At 40.2% G+C, this 14,973-nt stretch overlaps 1 protein-coding gene across 7 annotated transcripts in view; it reads right to left on the bottom strand.

Annotated features, from left to right (window-relative positions):
• The window catches only part of PTPRN (protein tyrosine phosphatase receptor type N), a 68,996-nt gene that overhangs the window by 7,514 nt on the left and 46,509 nt on the right, over window positions 1–14,973 (bottom strand). For all 7 annotated transcript variants that reach the window (XR_011556947.1, XR_011556951.1, XR_011556950.1 and 4 more), the window contains 5 exons: window positions 13,695–13,772; window positions 12,386–12,505; window positions 10,210–10,376; window positions 3,337–3,390; window positions 2,170–2,234 (listed from right to left, as the gene is read on the bottom strand). Coding sequence is in view for 4 of the 7 variants with exons in the window: in XM_070729527.1 (XP_070585628.1) it covers window positions 2,170–2,234; window positions 3,337–3,390; window positions 10,210–10,376; window positions 12,386–12,505; window positions 13,695–13,772 (484 nt within the window). In the remaining 3 variants the exon portion in view is untranslated. The remainder of the gene's footprint in view (window positions 1–2,169; window positions 2,235–3,336; window positions 3,391–10,209; window positions 10,377–12,385; window positions 12,506–13,694; window positions 13,773–14,973) is intronic.

Here is a 14,973-nt window from a genome sequence, read left to right as displayed (position 1 = left end):
TACTAGTTGGAGGAAAAGGAAAATAAACAATTGGAAGGAATCAACATCTTGGGAAATGAACTATGAAAGGAATATTGAAAGAGGTGTTTCTATTTCAAGAGCATTGTATCAAAATATACATTTTTAAAAAGGGCAAAATCTTCTCAGGAAGAAATCCGACGTGGACTCCAAAAAGATCATTGCTGTTACTGCTCAGGTTGCTCTTATTTTTATTTTATGTATTTATTAACATTAGGAATTTTTAAGGTCAATGAAAACATTAACGTTCTCCAGGGAGACATGCTTATGAAGTGATTTCAAGTATTTTCAAATAGACTGAAATGTCAAGTATTTTCAAATAGATTGAAAAAGCTATTCTGATTGTGACAAGTTGTATTGCTGAATATCCTAAATTAAGGTTGAATAAATTTCTTTGGGTTGAGGGTTTAGACTGGACCTCAAATAGAACATCAGGAGCTGCAAAAAGTGGATGGAGTCAAGAAAAAAGATTAAATTCATGATTTTTTTTTTAAAAAGGTGCAATAATATTCTCCATGCAGTATGATAATTTTTTAATCCCATCAAATGAAAAAAGGCAGATTTTGAAGGGCCAATCACTGAGACATTCATTGTGTAGCTAGCTGGTCATAGAATCAATTAGTGGGAATGTAATCTTTTCTTGTCAAAATACCTCTTCTACTCAGGCATTAAAACATAGTATTATGAATGTTTTAGACTTTATATGACTAATACTTGGTATTAAAAAGAATTTAAGAGGATTCAGAAAAGTCTTGCATAGCTAACCAAACCTAATCCAACCTGAACATCTGCTTGATAGTATGCATTATTAAATAAAATATTATTTGAGAGGTCTTTCACAGTGTATAGATAGGGCAGAAAAAAATATTAATTGAATTTTCAAATGTTGACTTTTCATTTTTGACTTTTACTAATATTTCTCACTAAAGTTTCCTGAGCAAAATTAGCAATTAAAGAATAAGAGAATGGTCACTTATGGATTAGCAACTGGCCATACAACATAAACAAAGATTAGGAATAATGACCAGTCTTTGTGAGTCAAGGGTCTCAAAAAAATCTATGGTGGTGTTCATGCTGATTAGTTAATCTTAAATAAACAAATACAGTGATACCTTGTCTTACAAACTTAATTGGTTCCGGGATGAGGTTCTTAAGGTGAAAGGTTTGTAAGACAAAACAATGTTTCCCATAGGAATCAATGGAAAAGCAATTAATGCATGCAAGTCCAAAATTCACCCCTTTTGCCAGCTGAAGCGCTCGTTTTTGCGCTGCTGGGATTTCCCTGAGGCTCCCCTCCATGGGAAACCCCACCTCCAGACTTCTGTTGCCAGCAAAGCACCCGTTTTGGCGCTGCTGGGATTCCTCTGCTGGGATTCCCCTGTAGCATCACAAAAACACGGAAGTCCGGAGGTGGGGTTTCCCATGGAGGGGAGCCTCAGGGGAATCCCAGCAGTGCAAAAACGGGTGCTTCGCTGGCAACGGAAGTCTGGAAGCGGGGCATCCCAACGGTGGCGGTGGGCTTGTAAGGTGAAAACAGTTTGTAAGAAGAGGCAAAAAAATCTTAAACCCCAGGTTTGTATCTCGAAAAGTTTGTATGATGAGGCCTTTGTAAGATGAGGTATCACTGTATAAAATAATGAGCAGTTAGGTTGTTAATTTTTAAATAACAGATTATTCAGGATGATTTAGAGAAAAGAAAGCTCTGGAGTAATATATTTATGATGTCAGTGAAGGAGATTTTAAGCTTAGAAAATGGAAAGTATGATGGAAATATACATACATTTATTATGCGAAGGAAAATACAGAGGGAAAGCTTTTTGACTCTTATAATAACTAGAATCTGGGATCATCGCTGAATTTAAATAATGGGTGGATAAGTAAATAGAAACATTTCTTTACGTAGTTAAACTACCCACTACAGCAGGATGCAGTAGCTCCATTAATTGGAGTAGTTATAAGAAGGCAGAATACGGCTATCAACAGCAGGAATTAGTAATCTCGCTTCGGATTTCTCAAAGACCTGTTGCTATGGAAACACTAGCTAGGCCATTTGCCTGCTGCACCAGACTGGACTTTCTTATTATGTTGAATTGACAGACTGTTTGCACAAAATGGGTTTATATAATAAGTCTCTTCCTTCCACCATCTCACCTTTTGCCATTCGGTTTAAAACCATGTCAATAAGAATGTATGTTCCAGTCCTTCCTGCGCCATCACTGTAAAAGATAAGGAAACACACTTGAGGATTCAAATTAGATGATTTCCATAAAATTATCTGCCACTGGTCCTACCGGTCAATGAATACTTCAGCTTCAATCGCAACAAACCACGTGCACAAAATAGATTCAAACTCAATGTAAACCGCTCGAAACTCGACTGCAGAAAATACGACTTCAGCAATAGAGTGATCAATGGACTGGAATGCACTACCTGATTCTGTGGTTTCTTCCCCCAAACCCCAAAACCTTTGACCTTAGATTGTCTACAGTTGACCTCACCCCATTCTTAAGAGGTCTGTAAGGGGCGTGCATAAGTGCACCATCGCCACTGTCTTACTGTCCTATTCAAATTTACCTATACCTACTTGCTTCTGTTTATGTTTATATCATACCTATTATCTTGTACATGTTTTGACAAATAAATAAATAATAAATAAAATAACCTTCACTAAGTTCAAGGTGAGGAAAATCTGCCTCACAAAAATCTTCTCCAATTTCAATGATCAGCCTTCAGTTTTGACAGTGCTATTTAGTTCTTGTAAGGATGTTTATGAATCTGAATGGCAGGTTAACCTATCCTTTTCCTGACCAGATTTTTGGACTTGTGGAATGCGTAAAATACAAAAAAAATAGTATAAGGGCAGACTAGATGGACCATGAGGTCTTTTTCTGCCATCAGTCTTCTATGTCAGTGTTTCCCAACCTTGGCAACTTGAAGATATTTGGACTTCAACTCCCAGAATTCCTCAGCCAGCGAATGCTGGCTGGGGAATTCTGGGAGTTGAAGTCCAAATATCTTCAAATTGCCAAGGTTGGGAAACACTGTTCTATGTTTCTATTTTTCTATTTGCTACATGGGACAAGATGTCATGCCTTTCCACAATTCTTTTTTGCAACTTATTTATTTGGATGCATTAGCTCCCAACTCCAATGGACTAATATTCTTATCACACACCCCTGGCAAAAGATCTCACATTCCTTCCCTGCTTGAAAAGTCCACCAAAGGAGGGCATTTTTTTCCTCATGACGCTTGTTAAATCCTCTTCAGTTTCTCTTAGTTGCTCTCCCCCCATTATTCCCTCTCTGACCAGATCATTACCTGCAGTGCACGACGATTGGACATGAACGGCCCCGGTAGCATTTGTTAACCTTCCTGCCGGAATAATGAGAGGATGGGATCAGACAGGTGAACTCTCAGGGAAAAGCCATGTGAATTAAGCCCTCTTTATTCCTGAACAGCCAAGCAGCAACAAGCATCAAGGAAAATATTCAGGAAATGGAAAATATTTCACGTACAGCTGGTAGATTGCAATCTTGACACATGAAAATTGCATGTGTGGGGAACATTATAAAGTCACCTGGAAAAAACATTTACAGAGCAACTGGAACAATACCTAAAATGGCCAAATTATGCATAGGATTGAAATCCAATAGGAGGCTAAGGAACGAAGGCAAAATATACCATATACTAGTGTTCAGTTTATTGCCAACTAAGCCAAGTGTGAGTTTTCAGTTGTGTTTATCAGGCAGATGCTCATTTTTGTTTCTACATTGGAAATACAGTACTTGAAAATACCAAATTGTCAACTGAATCAACAGTAAATAATCTATGTCTGAGCCAATCTTATTTTCTGAAATTTGTCGTCAAACTGGATGGATTTGTGACTTCACATTCATATTCAGAGGATAATCAAACATACCTAGGGGGAAAATGTGTGGGCTTTTTTGTATGACTATCATCAAAGATTGATGACACGGATCCATTTCCCTTACGATGATACCATTATGTCACAACTTGTTTGCAGGCTTCAGTTCCCAACATCGTAATAGAAAGAAAATATTGTCCTTGACTATCAATATGTAACTTGCTCCTGTACTAAATGACACAATCTACAATGTAATACTTGATTCACCTGTCATTATATCCACCAATCATCTTTTGCCATAAGTTCCTATTTTAGGGCAGAGCACCGTGGTGTTCCCTGAATAATCCAGCAAACTGACTTCATGCCAAAAAGTCTGAAGAGACAGAAGTCACCTATTATTTCCCTAAAATCTGATGTGTTTAATCCTTTCCATTCAATAGTGAAACCTGAAATGCCTTCAACAGGGTGGGGACAGGTTAACCCATGGAATATTTTCCTTGGTTGACTCTTGTATTGCTCCATGTTCCAAAGAAACCCTCCACGTTCTATAATATTGCAAGGCAAAAGAGGTAAAGAAAAAAACCCCTGCCAAATGACAAACAGAAACCTAATTTATTTTACTTGGAATTTGGTCACCTAGCTGCTTGTTTTCAATTCTCCCCCCCCCCCCTGTACTCCCTCCCCCTAAATAACCTTTTCCTATCTGGAGAGTTGGCTTCAGGTTTCCTTGTGTCTTATTAAAAACTTCCCTTAATGGAAGGCTGCATAGGTGGATAGCACTATCTGCTTTTCATAATGTTCTCACAAATCAGATACAAACTAGGCCTGTTTCCTTGGAGCTGGGCTGAATGGAGGCCTTTGGAGGAAGAGGCAAGAAACTCTCTACTACTGAATGGACTACAAGTGCATGCAACCAGGAAGGATTTATTGACTTATCAATATGTAACTTGAATGACGACAGCTTATTGTACTTTTTGTGTGTGCAAAACACGTTGTAATGATTTTGGAAGAGGCTTATTCACCATTCCTCCTCTGACATACAGTACGTAGCAAGTGAAAACCAATACATACAAATGGTTCAGAAGACCGGTAAAGTTGTTGGCATGGAATTCGCTAAATGTTTTCTTTATTGTGGACACAATTTAAGTGAGCGGTGTTCCGTTTCAGCATCAGAGTGCTGATGACGGTGCTAATGATTTATTTGTGGGCTACTCCGCAGGCTGTCAGAATATCTGAAAGCTCAGTGGGTGTAATCAGGCGCACGTAAAACCTTTTACAGTTGAATCACTTCCAGAATGCACAACGTTGCTGATTCCAAGACCAGAAGGGACCATTGTGAAGTCAGAACATTCCCTGACAGAACGTTCTGCTCACCCCAGGGTGGCTCTGCTGATACCACACGCCCTATATTTCTATTGAGTTCTTTGCTAGCAGGCTGGAAAAAATATTTCCCTACAAGGAAGAATCTTCCCCGCATGCAACAGCATTTAGATTTAGCCTTGTATTTTTTTTTTTTAAGGAGCTGCCATTGCTCCACTTGTCGTAGAAGTCTAACTAGTACAGAATATTAAAAAAAACCCTGTTACCAGATCTATGCAGAAATACCACACATGTGAATTACATTCTTATTGAATTTAATTCTATATTTTTAATATTAAACTTATTAATTGAATTTCTTTATATTTTAAAATGTTTTATATATATATATATAAAAAGAGATAGACAAAATATTAGTAATAGAGAAAAAAGAAAAGATAAACACTTCTAAGTTAGTTATAATATAAACTATTTCATTCTATCTTATAATTCTTCAAATAATCATTTATTCTTATATATTTATTTTTTAATTCTATTTTTAAAATTCCACCAATCATATACTTTGTCCCATATTTTATAAAATTCTGTTTCAGTTTGATTATTCAGACGTTTAGTCATCATGTCTAATTCTGCACATTCTATAATTTTTTTAAATACCTCAGTATCTTTTGGTATTGTCTTTTCTTTCCATTTCTGTGCAAATACTATTCATGCTGCAATCAATATATGTATTATTAAATAATAAATTTCTTTTTTATACTTTATATTTGAAATACCCAGTAAGAAAAATTCAGGAGATTTTTTAATCTTCTCCTTTGTTATTTCATTTATCCAATTCTCTACTTTATTCCAAAATATTTTGGTCTCAGGGCATGTCCACCATGTATGATAATATGTACCAACTTCTTTTTTACATTTCCAACAGATAGGCGATACAGATGGAAACATTTTAGAAATTCTGTGTGGTGGAAGGTGCCATCTATAAAACATCTTAATTTGGTTTTCTTTAAAGGAAATTGATTTTGTTATTTTCCAATTATACATCCATATCTTTTCCCAAGTATCTAAATTAATCTCTTTGCCAAAATTTTTACACCAACTGATCATATTGTCTTTCAATATCCAACCTATTGTTCTATAATTTAATAAATATTTATATACATTTCCAATTGTCTTTGTTTGATTTTGAAATAATAATTTACTCAATACATTATATTCTTTTTTAAAAATATAAGTCTTTACATCTATTTGATATCTAGAACTAATCTGCATATAATGTAGATTTAGCCTTGTATACTGATCCACGGTGCTTTACAGCCCTCTCTAAGAGGTTTATAGAGAGCAAGCATATTGCCCCCAACAATCTGGCTCCTCATTTTACCGACCTTGGAAGGATGAAAGGCTGAGTCAACCTTGAGCCTACTGAGATTCGATCTGCCAAACTGCTGGCAGCCGGGGATCAGCAGAAGTAGCTTACAGTACTGTGCACTCTAACCACTGCGCCACCGAGGCTCTTGCATCACCTGGGTATTGTCTGTCCACCCATATCAAGTCATATGATATATATTTAATGAAACTTGAAAAAAATCATTTGAAACTGATATTTAAATTGTTTGGCTGCTGGTTATTCTAGGACAGTGGGGTCTAGCATGGGAAAAGGGAGCCTTGTTGAAGTGTTGCGACGTCTTTTGTGACGTAGAAATACTTAAATTCTGGGGCAGCGTGCCAAATTCAAATTCAAATATGGTTTTTTGAGTGATCTGTAGAACCACCATCCAAATAAGCAGTGAACAGCTGAGGATATATGCATGTTTTTGAATTACCCATGCTGCTGATGGGTAGGTTATAAAAACAATCAACTAACTCCACTTTTCTAGGGGTTGGTGGAGACTTCAGGATTCTTTGCCCACACTAACCCCTCAAAGCCTTTCAGGATACTTCTTGCTCTATGGCTCTGAACCTTCATTGATCTCTAACTATTATCCAGTGGAAATCTGTACAAGGGAGAGTACCAGGATCTCCATCTTTAGGCCCAGTAATGGACACAACAGCAACCCAGGCCCTCTCCTGTTCCATGCCGCTGGCACAGCAGCCAATGATCACTTTTGTGACTATGCAACTGGGCCAGGATTACTAGCTGCAAATCACAAAAATGACACTGGCAGCTGTGAGGAAGAGAGGAAAGAGAGAGGAAGAGGAGGAGGAGGAGAGGTGGTCAAAGGGAGGGAGCATGGTACAATGCAGTCAGAAAGATCTAACATTGCTCCATAGTGTATGTTCCACAAACCAAGACTTAAGAGGTACCAAGATGGATAAACAGTAGTTAAATGAAGATCCTCTGGTTTTAATTTGCCGAGAATCTGCCCTGGGCTCCTCAAATGCTGAGAAGGAGCCACTCTACCTCTATGCCATGAGGTCCTTGACCACCCATTGATTTCCAAGCCGTGAGAGTCACATACCCACAGAACGGCACGTTTTTAAGTTGTTGCAATGCACGGGTGTGACATTATGTTCCAGAGTTCTTCTTTTAACAGCTGCCTGACAGAGCAACCCTAAGTCTCACCCAATCCCAACTCCCCCCTGCATAGGTATCGAGCCAATTGCTGGCAGAGAGGGGAGGAGGGGGACAGGTGAATCCAAGAAGAGAAGGAGCTTATGAGAGTACCTGGAAAGGACAAGATAGGGAACAAAAGAGATTAGAATAGTTTTGAAAACAGAAATCTAATGGAGAGACCAATCACACCATCATTTTGTTCTAGGTTAAAAAAAGAAGAAGGAATAAACCAATTCTCCGATTCCTGGTCATGTTTTTTTCAGCTTCGTCTTATATGTTTTACAAAGTTATCGTAATAAAAGGCCTCTAGAGCAAGTGGGGCAAATGTATTATTTGGATTTCTATGCTGCCCCTCTCCAACGAATCAGGGCGGCTTACAACATATGATAAAAAATAAAAAATAAAATGCAATGACAAATCCATTTTTTAAATTATTATTATTATTATTATTATTATTATTATTATTATTATTATTATTATTATTTAGATTTGTATGCCGCCCCTCTCCATAGACTCGGGGCGGCTCACAACAATAACAAAGACAATGTAAGAACAAATCTAATAATTTAAAAAACACTAAAAAACCCATTATTAAAAGCAAGCATACACACAAACATACCCTGTATAAACTGTATAGGCCCGGGGGAGATGTCTCAGTTCCCCCATGCCTGACGGCAGAGATGGGTCTTAAGAACTTTATGAAAGGCAAGGAAAGGCAAGGAGCTAAAATCCCTAATATATGTTTAAAAAAATCAAACGTACACAGAGACCTCAGGCAAATATTGCTACTCTTGTGATCTTGCAAGAATCCTGAACAGTTTTGCAACCTATCACCTCTTCCTTAACATTCCCTGTCTTCAGAACCTTCTAAATAATTATTCAAATTATGCCTCCCTACATGAAGATTTTCTGAGGTTCCTTTTCTCTTACATTATTGTAGCACTTTGAGTCTTGCTAAGTAGTGCCTTTGTTTAGTATGGTGTTTTGCGATGCCTAATGGCAGTAGTGTAAACACTATGCAACCGAGCAGTCAAAAGTTCTTCAACTGTGAAAAGCAACAACAGCACCAGCTTTATCCTCTACCCCCATCTCCCCAGCGTGGGGGGCATACATCTATCCACCCTGCAGGGCTGCAGGCAGGATTTTGCTCAGCTCAACAGCAACTGCCACTTCCAAGCAGAACTGAATTAAATGCAAGGCATGGTCCCAGGGGGCCTATGTGTTCCAGCTATCACAGGGGCTTCCAGCAGAACTAGTGCCCAGCTACTCATAAGAGCAGGCTAATATTTCAGCTGCTGATGGTTAAAAGGGAATCACACCCTGAGCTTCCATGGCAATCTGTGACTGAATGAGACGTCAGCATTGGGAGTGAGGTTTTTCATGGCCCTGGAAAGATTACTAAAAGGGCCTTTGAAGGAGCTCTCTGGGAAGCAAGCAATAGAGGGGGTGTGAAGCAAAATCAGCATCAAACTATGGCAATATTGTGGGTGGAGAGGGAACAAACCTTCACCTTATATTAGGTGAAGACAGCCTCAAGTCCATATCACCATACTCTCTCCAAAGCTCACTGAAGCATGCCTGCCTCAAAAGAAACGTACGGGACCATCTTTGACCTCATGTGTCCCAGCGGCCGGTTAGGTCCCACAGAGTCGGCCTTCTCCCGGTCCCGCCAGCTAGACCAGTGTTTCCCAACCTTGGCCACTTGAAGATATTTGGACTTCAACTCCCAGAATTCCACAGCCAGAGATTGCTGGCTGGGGAATTCTGGGAGCTGAAGTCCAGATATCTTCAAGTGGCCAAGGTTGGGGAAACACTGAGCGAGACAATGTCGCCTGGCAGGACCTAGGGGAAGAGCCTTCTATGTGGTGGCCCCGGCCCCTTGGAACCAGCTCCCCCCAAAGATTCGTACTGCCCTCATCCTCCCCGCCTTCCACAAGAGTTTGAAGACTCATCTCTGCTGACAGGCTTGCGGCCGCTAAGATTAACATCTAGACCCGGCCGACGAATGAATTCGTGTGATGGCTTGAGTATGAGTGATTGGTATTTTTAGTAATTGGGGTTTTAGTATGGTTTAAATTTAGATTTGTACCTGTTATATATTACTTTGTTGTGAGCCGCCCTGAGTCTGAGGAATACGGCTGCATACAAATCAAATTTTAAAAAAATCAATAAATGGCTTTTCTTCCTGGTTATTTGTTTTCAATTACTCAGAATACACAGGCCTCATTGCTGCCTATCGTGGGCAAAACCTTGGATTTTTCTGTGTCTGCGGCCAGCTTTCATTTTATGGCAAGGGTCTTAATATTGCTCAGGACCATTTCTTTGACTGTGTTTTGCAAAAGTAAATAAGTGCAGGGCCTGGAATATCTTCTGAAACTTGGCCAGATCCCACTCCCCTCTCCAAAAACGTATCCCCTCCCCACCTAGTTCCCAATAGGAAGACAACATTCCCTACCTGCGGAAGTCAAGAAGAGGCCGAGTGGTGGTAGGGATGCCCTCTGCTGGCCAGCTCAGGAAGTGAAATTGCGTCAGAGTCCGTGTCTCCTGTGACTGCACATTCTTCAAGTAGAAACTGCGCACCAGGAAATCCTCGCACCAGATGTGCTCTGAGACGAGGTTCACCTGAATGGAGGCATCAGGATTTGGAAAGGGAGAGAAGAAGCATGGGATACTTGCAGCCAGCAGTCTCCTTCGCATAATAAGTCCTGCCATCTATACCAGGGGTGAAATGCTACCAGTTTGGTCCAATTTGAGCATAAGGGCAGCAATGGGCGCAGGTGGTTCGGAGAAACAATAGCGGTGGCAGCACAAGGCTCTGCCCGGATGCAGCTATTTTCTTTTTATAACCCTATGCTCATGCGCAAAGCCTTCTGTGGCGGCCCCAGCCCTCTGGAACCAACTCCCCCCAGAGATTAGAACTGCCCCCACCCTCCTTGCCTTTCGTAAACAACTTAAAACCCACCTCTGCCGCCAGGCATGGAGGAATTGAGATCCTCTTTCCCCCTAGGCCTTTACAATTCTATGCATGGTATGTATGTATGGTTTTTATATTAATTGATTTTTAATCATCAATACCAAATTACTATTGTACACTGTTTTATTGTCGCTGTTAGCCGCCTCGAGTCTCTGGAGAGGGGCGGCATACAAATCCAATAAATAAATAAATAAATAAATATGCAGAGGGTAAAACGTGCATGCGCATGAGCGAAGCAAAGCATGGATTTCTGAAGCGGTAGGAAAGGGAAGCAGAGTTCACCACTGATTTATACACTACTTATTCATTCCTCAACTTGTTTTCCTGTTTTTCTCGAAATACTTGATAACGTATTGGGGCCTGTTAAAATGCCTTTTTCTGCCTTTCTTTCTTCTTTTCAAAAAGCCAGAACAAAATAGATGCGATGTAATTTTGCTGCCCACAATCAGAATTCACTAAGGCTTATCTATATCACGATCAGGATTCAGAGGCTGCTGCTTTTGAAGATGCTGTCTTTCAATTAGTTGTGGGCCAGTTTGAATCAATCCCCCCTCTTCTACAGAATGGGGAATTACAGTCACTGCAATTCGATAATCATGCAACATCAGTATAAACCTCTTCCTGCTTTTTTTTCATATCACGAGTAGCACTTTCACAATTTGATACATTATCGCACCTCCGGCTCCCAACACTGAATGTAAAAAAAAGAGAGAGAGAGACAGACAGACAGAGAGACAGAGAAAGAAAGAGAGACAGAGAGAGACAGAGAAAAAGAGAGAGAGACAGAGAGAGAGAGACAGAGAGAGAGAGACAGAGAGAGAGAGACAGAGAAAGAAAGAAAGAAAGAGAGAGACAGACAGAGAGACAGAGAAAGAGAGAGAGAGACAGAGAAAAAGAGAGAGACAGACAGAGACAGAGAGAGAAAGAGAGAGACAGACAGACAGACAGAGAGACAGAGAAAGAGAGAGAGACAGAGAGAGACAGAGAAAAAGAGAGAGACAGACAGAGACAGACAGAGACAGAGAAAGAAAGAGAGAGAGAGACAGACAGACAGAGAGAGAGAGACAGAGAAAGAAAGAGAGAGAGACAGAGAAAGAGAGAGAGACAGAGAGAGACAGAGAAAGAGAGAGAGAGACAGAGAGACAGAGACAGAGGGGAAAAAGAGAGAGAGAGAGAGAGAGATGTATTGCTCATGAAAGCTTCAGTTTGGCTGTGGGATTCATGAAGGAAGAGAAAGAGAAATAATATTTCCATGTTTTTTTGTGGGCTGCTTGAAAATGAAGTATTCACAAGAATGAGAAGATTTCATTAATCTTTCACGAGAGTTCAATTTGCTCACCCAGATGTGTTCAGCCCAGGAGTAGGCAAAGTTGGCTCTTCTATGACATGTGGACTTCAACTCCCAGAATTCCTGAGCTAGCATGATTGTCTCAGGAATTCTGGGAGTTGAAGTCCACAAGTCACAGTAGAGCCAACTTTGCCTACCCCTGGTTTAGCCCAATTGCAGAAGGCTCACACCGCTTGGGGATGCATCAGAAGAGGGCATCATTGCTATTTCAGATAGGACCCTCTTCTCAGTGACTTCCCCACAGTGAAAGAGGAGGAATCCTTGCTGCTTTTTGCCAAGCATTGGAAAGACATAATTGGTCAGCCTTACCTCATAGATGTGGTAAAGCGAGGATCCTTCATCGGGCCAATAGCGGTCACACTGCTTGACGCCATCCTCCACGAGGGGGGTGAGCATGACAATGACTGTGCAACCGTTCTCCCATACCATCTACGTAGAGGGAAACACAGGCAGGAGATTCAACAATGGTAATATTGTACATTCTGACTTCTCCACATTGAAAGAAATGCAAACGCCATCCCACCAGTAGCACATTCCTACCGGTACGGTTGACGCCGTCGTGCAGGTAGTAAAATTGGAGCTGCGCATGCAGCTTAGGGTTGCGGGAGTGAGCACGCATCCCAGCGATATTTGGCTTCTGTGCATGCTCAGGAAGCAAAATCTAGGAAGAGGATGCGCGCGAGAGATATGTTGATGATTTTTTTGCTTCTGCGGATGCGCAGGAGCAAAAAAATCACCAACATCTTTTTTGTGTGGGCATCCTCACAGGTTTTTGCTTCCTGTGCATGCACAGAAGCCAAATATCGCTGGGACATGTGCCCACATGCATTCTGGTGACCCGACATGCGCAGTGTACCGGTAGCAGCAGTAAATTGCAACCCCCACCTGCATCCCACATGGGAAAAGGCACATGGGAAAAGAGGGAAGAGACTAGTCCATGGAATGTCTTTGCCTCCAAATAAAACAAAGCCAACACAGACATTTTAATTTCCTTGGGCTGCCAAATCAGCGTGGAAGTTGTATTGGGTATGTCTAATAAAATTCTAAATGGGGAAGAGAGGAACCCAGCCGCTTCTCAGCATCAAGTGTGACAATCTTATCTTTCTGATGCCTTATTTCTCATTTCATTCATAACATACTTCAAATAAAACTACATTCATGCACTCATGCTTCCAGGAGTTTGCCACTGGAGAGGATTTAGTCCGCCCTGAGTCCTTCGGGATTGGGCGGCATACAAGTCAAATTAAATAATAAATAGTCATAGTGTTTCAATAGGTTAATATGGAGCACAAGCCTTCCCTTGTTTCAGAATGGGAAGATAGGCTCCATTCTCTTTATTGTCTACCTGCCTCTCTTCTAAAGGCCTTTAATATATTGCCAGGGATTAAAGAATCCCCTGTGCCAAAAAAAATATCAGTCAGGATGTCTATGGAGATTCTCAGTCATCCAAGACATTGTTCTCCCAAAGGTGGGTTTTTTTCAACTGGACTTTGTTCTGAACATTCTTGGATGAGAAGCGAAACATCTCCAAGGAAAAACCAACTATCAGTCCAAATACTCTATTAGGCAGCACAGGAATGCGACCTCTTTAGAATAAACATCTCCATGGCCTTCTTACCTGCCAAAAATCAGCAATGGTGTGGGACAATGGACCTTGCGTTGCAATGTATGCTGGCATCCGTGGATCATGGTCAATCTGCAAAGAAACAAGAGTGTGAAATAATATAATAATATAGCGGAAATGAAAGGAATGGTAGAGAAATGGATATTAATAAATTAAGGAGATCTATGTGTATTAGTAAATAAGAACAAAAATTGTTATAAATGAATAAGCTGCAAAAATCCAATTATCCTGCAATCCAGCAGGTATGCTTATTAAGTTCTGATACCAAAAATACTCTATGTATAAAGCATAATGCTTTATTTTGTCCCGATTGAATGTACGTATGTTTCTTTTCTTTTTTCTTTTTCTCTTCTGTCAATGTCACGTTGTTTCTTTTTTTAATGTAAATAATTAATAAAGTTTTTTTTTTAATAAAGAGTGTGAAATAAAATACGGTAGTCTTCCTCCTCCAAGTTCTCTTTGAATGAAAGAGTAGTAGATCCTTGGAACAAACTTCCAGCAGACGTGGTTGGTAAATCCACAGTATCTGAATTTAAACATGCCTGGGATAAACATATATCCATCCTAAGTTAAAATACAGGAAATAGTATAAGGGCAGACTAGATGGACCATGAGGTCTTTTTCTGCCGCCAGACTTCTATGTTTCTATGAATGAGTTAAGGATTTCAATTCCTAGTTCTTCTGTGCTAGCTGGGAATTCTAAAAGCGAAGGAACAGAAGAGAACTACACTTGATAAGGTAGGCTCACGAGGATGAGTTATAGATTATTCTACACCAAAGATCTGCTATCACCATCTAGGTGTTTGGGCACACACCAGTAATCTCTTCAGAGCTAGAGAAGTTGATGTAGAACACATCTGGTTGAGTTGAGTTGCTTGCCAAGTTCATTCTGGATAAAGATACTGCAATGGACCCACAGAGCAACCAAACCTGACTTGATGTTATTGGACGTGAAATGCATTACTATGAAATGGTGTTGCCTACAGTTAAATTATCCACAAGCAGCAAGCTAGATGATTAAGATGAACTTGACTGAATTAGACCAGGGGTCCTCAAACTTGGCAACTTTAAGACTTGTGGAATTCAACTCCCAGAATTCTCCAGCCAGCTATGAAATCCACAAGTCTTAAAGTTGCCAAGTTTGAAGACCTCTGAATTAGAATGCAGCTGCGAGAGCTTCCCTAAATATGCCCATGTCACACCAACACTCCGCAGTCTGCATTGGTTGCCGATCAGTTTCCGGTCACAATTCAAAGTGTTGGTTATGACCTAT

This window comes from Erythrolamprus reginae, chromosome 1 (genome assembly GCF_031021105.1).
Source record: "Erythrolamprus reginae isolate rEryReg1 chromosome 1, rEryReg1.hap1, whole genome shotgun sequence".
NCBI classification, from domain to species: domain Eukaryota; kingdom Metazoa; phylum Chordata; class Lepidosauria; order Squamata; family Dipsadidae; genus Erythrolamprus; species Erythrolamprus reginae.
Note: the sequence above shows the minus strand (reverse complement) of the source record. Positions and strands in the feature narration are given on the sequence as shown.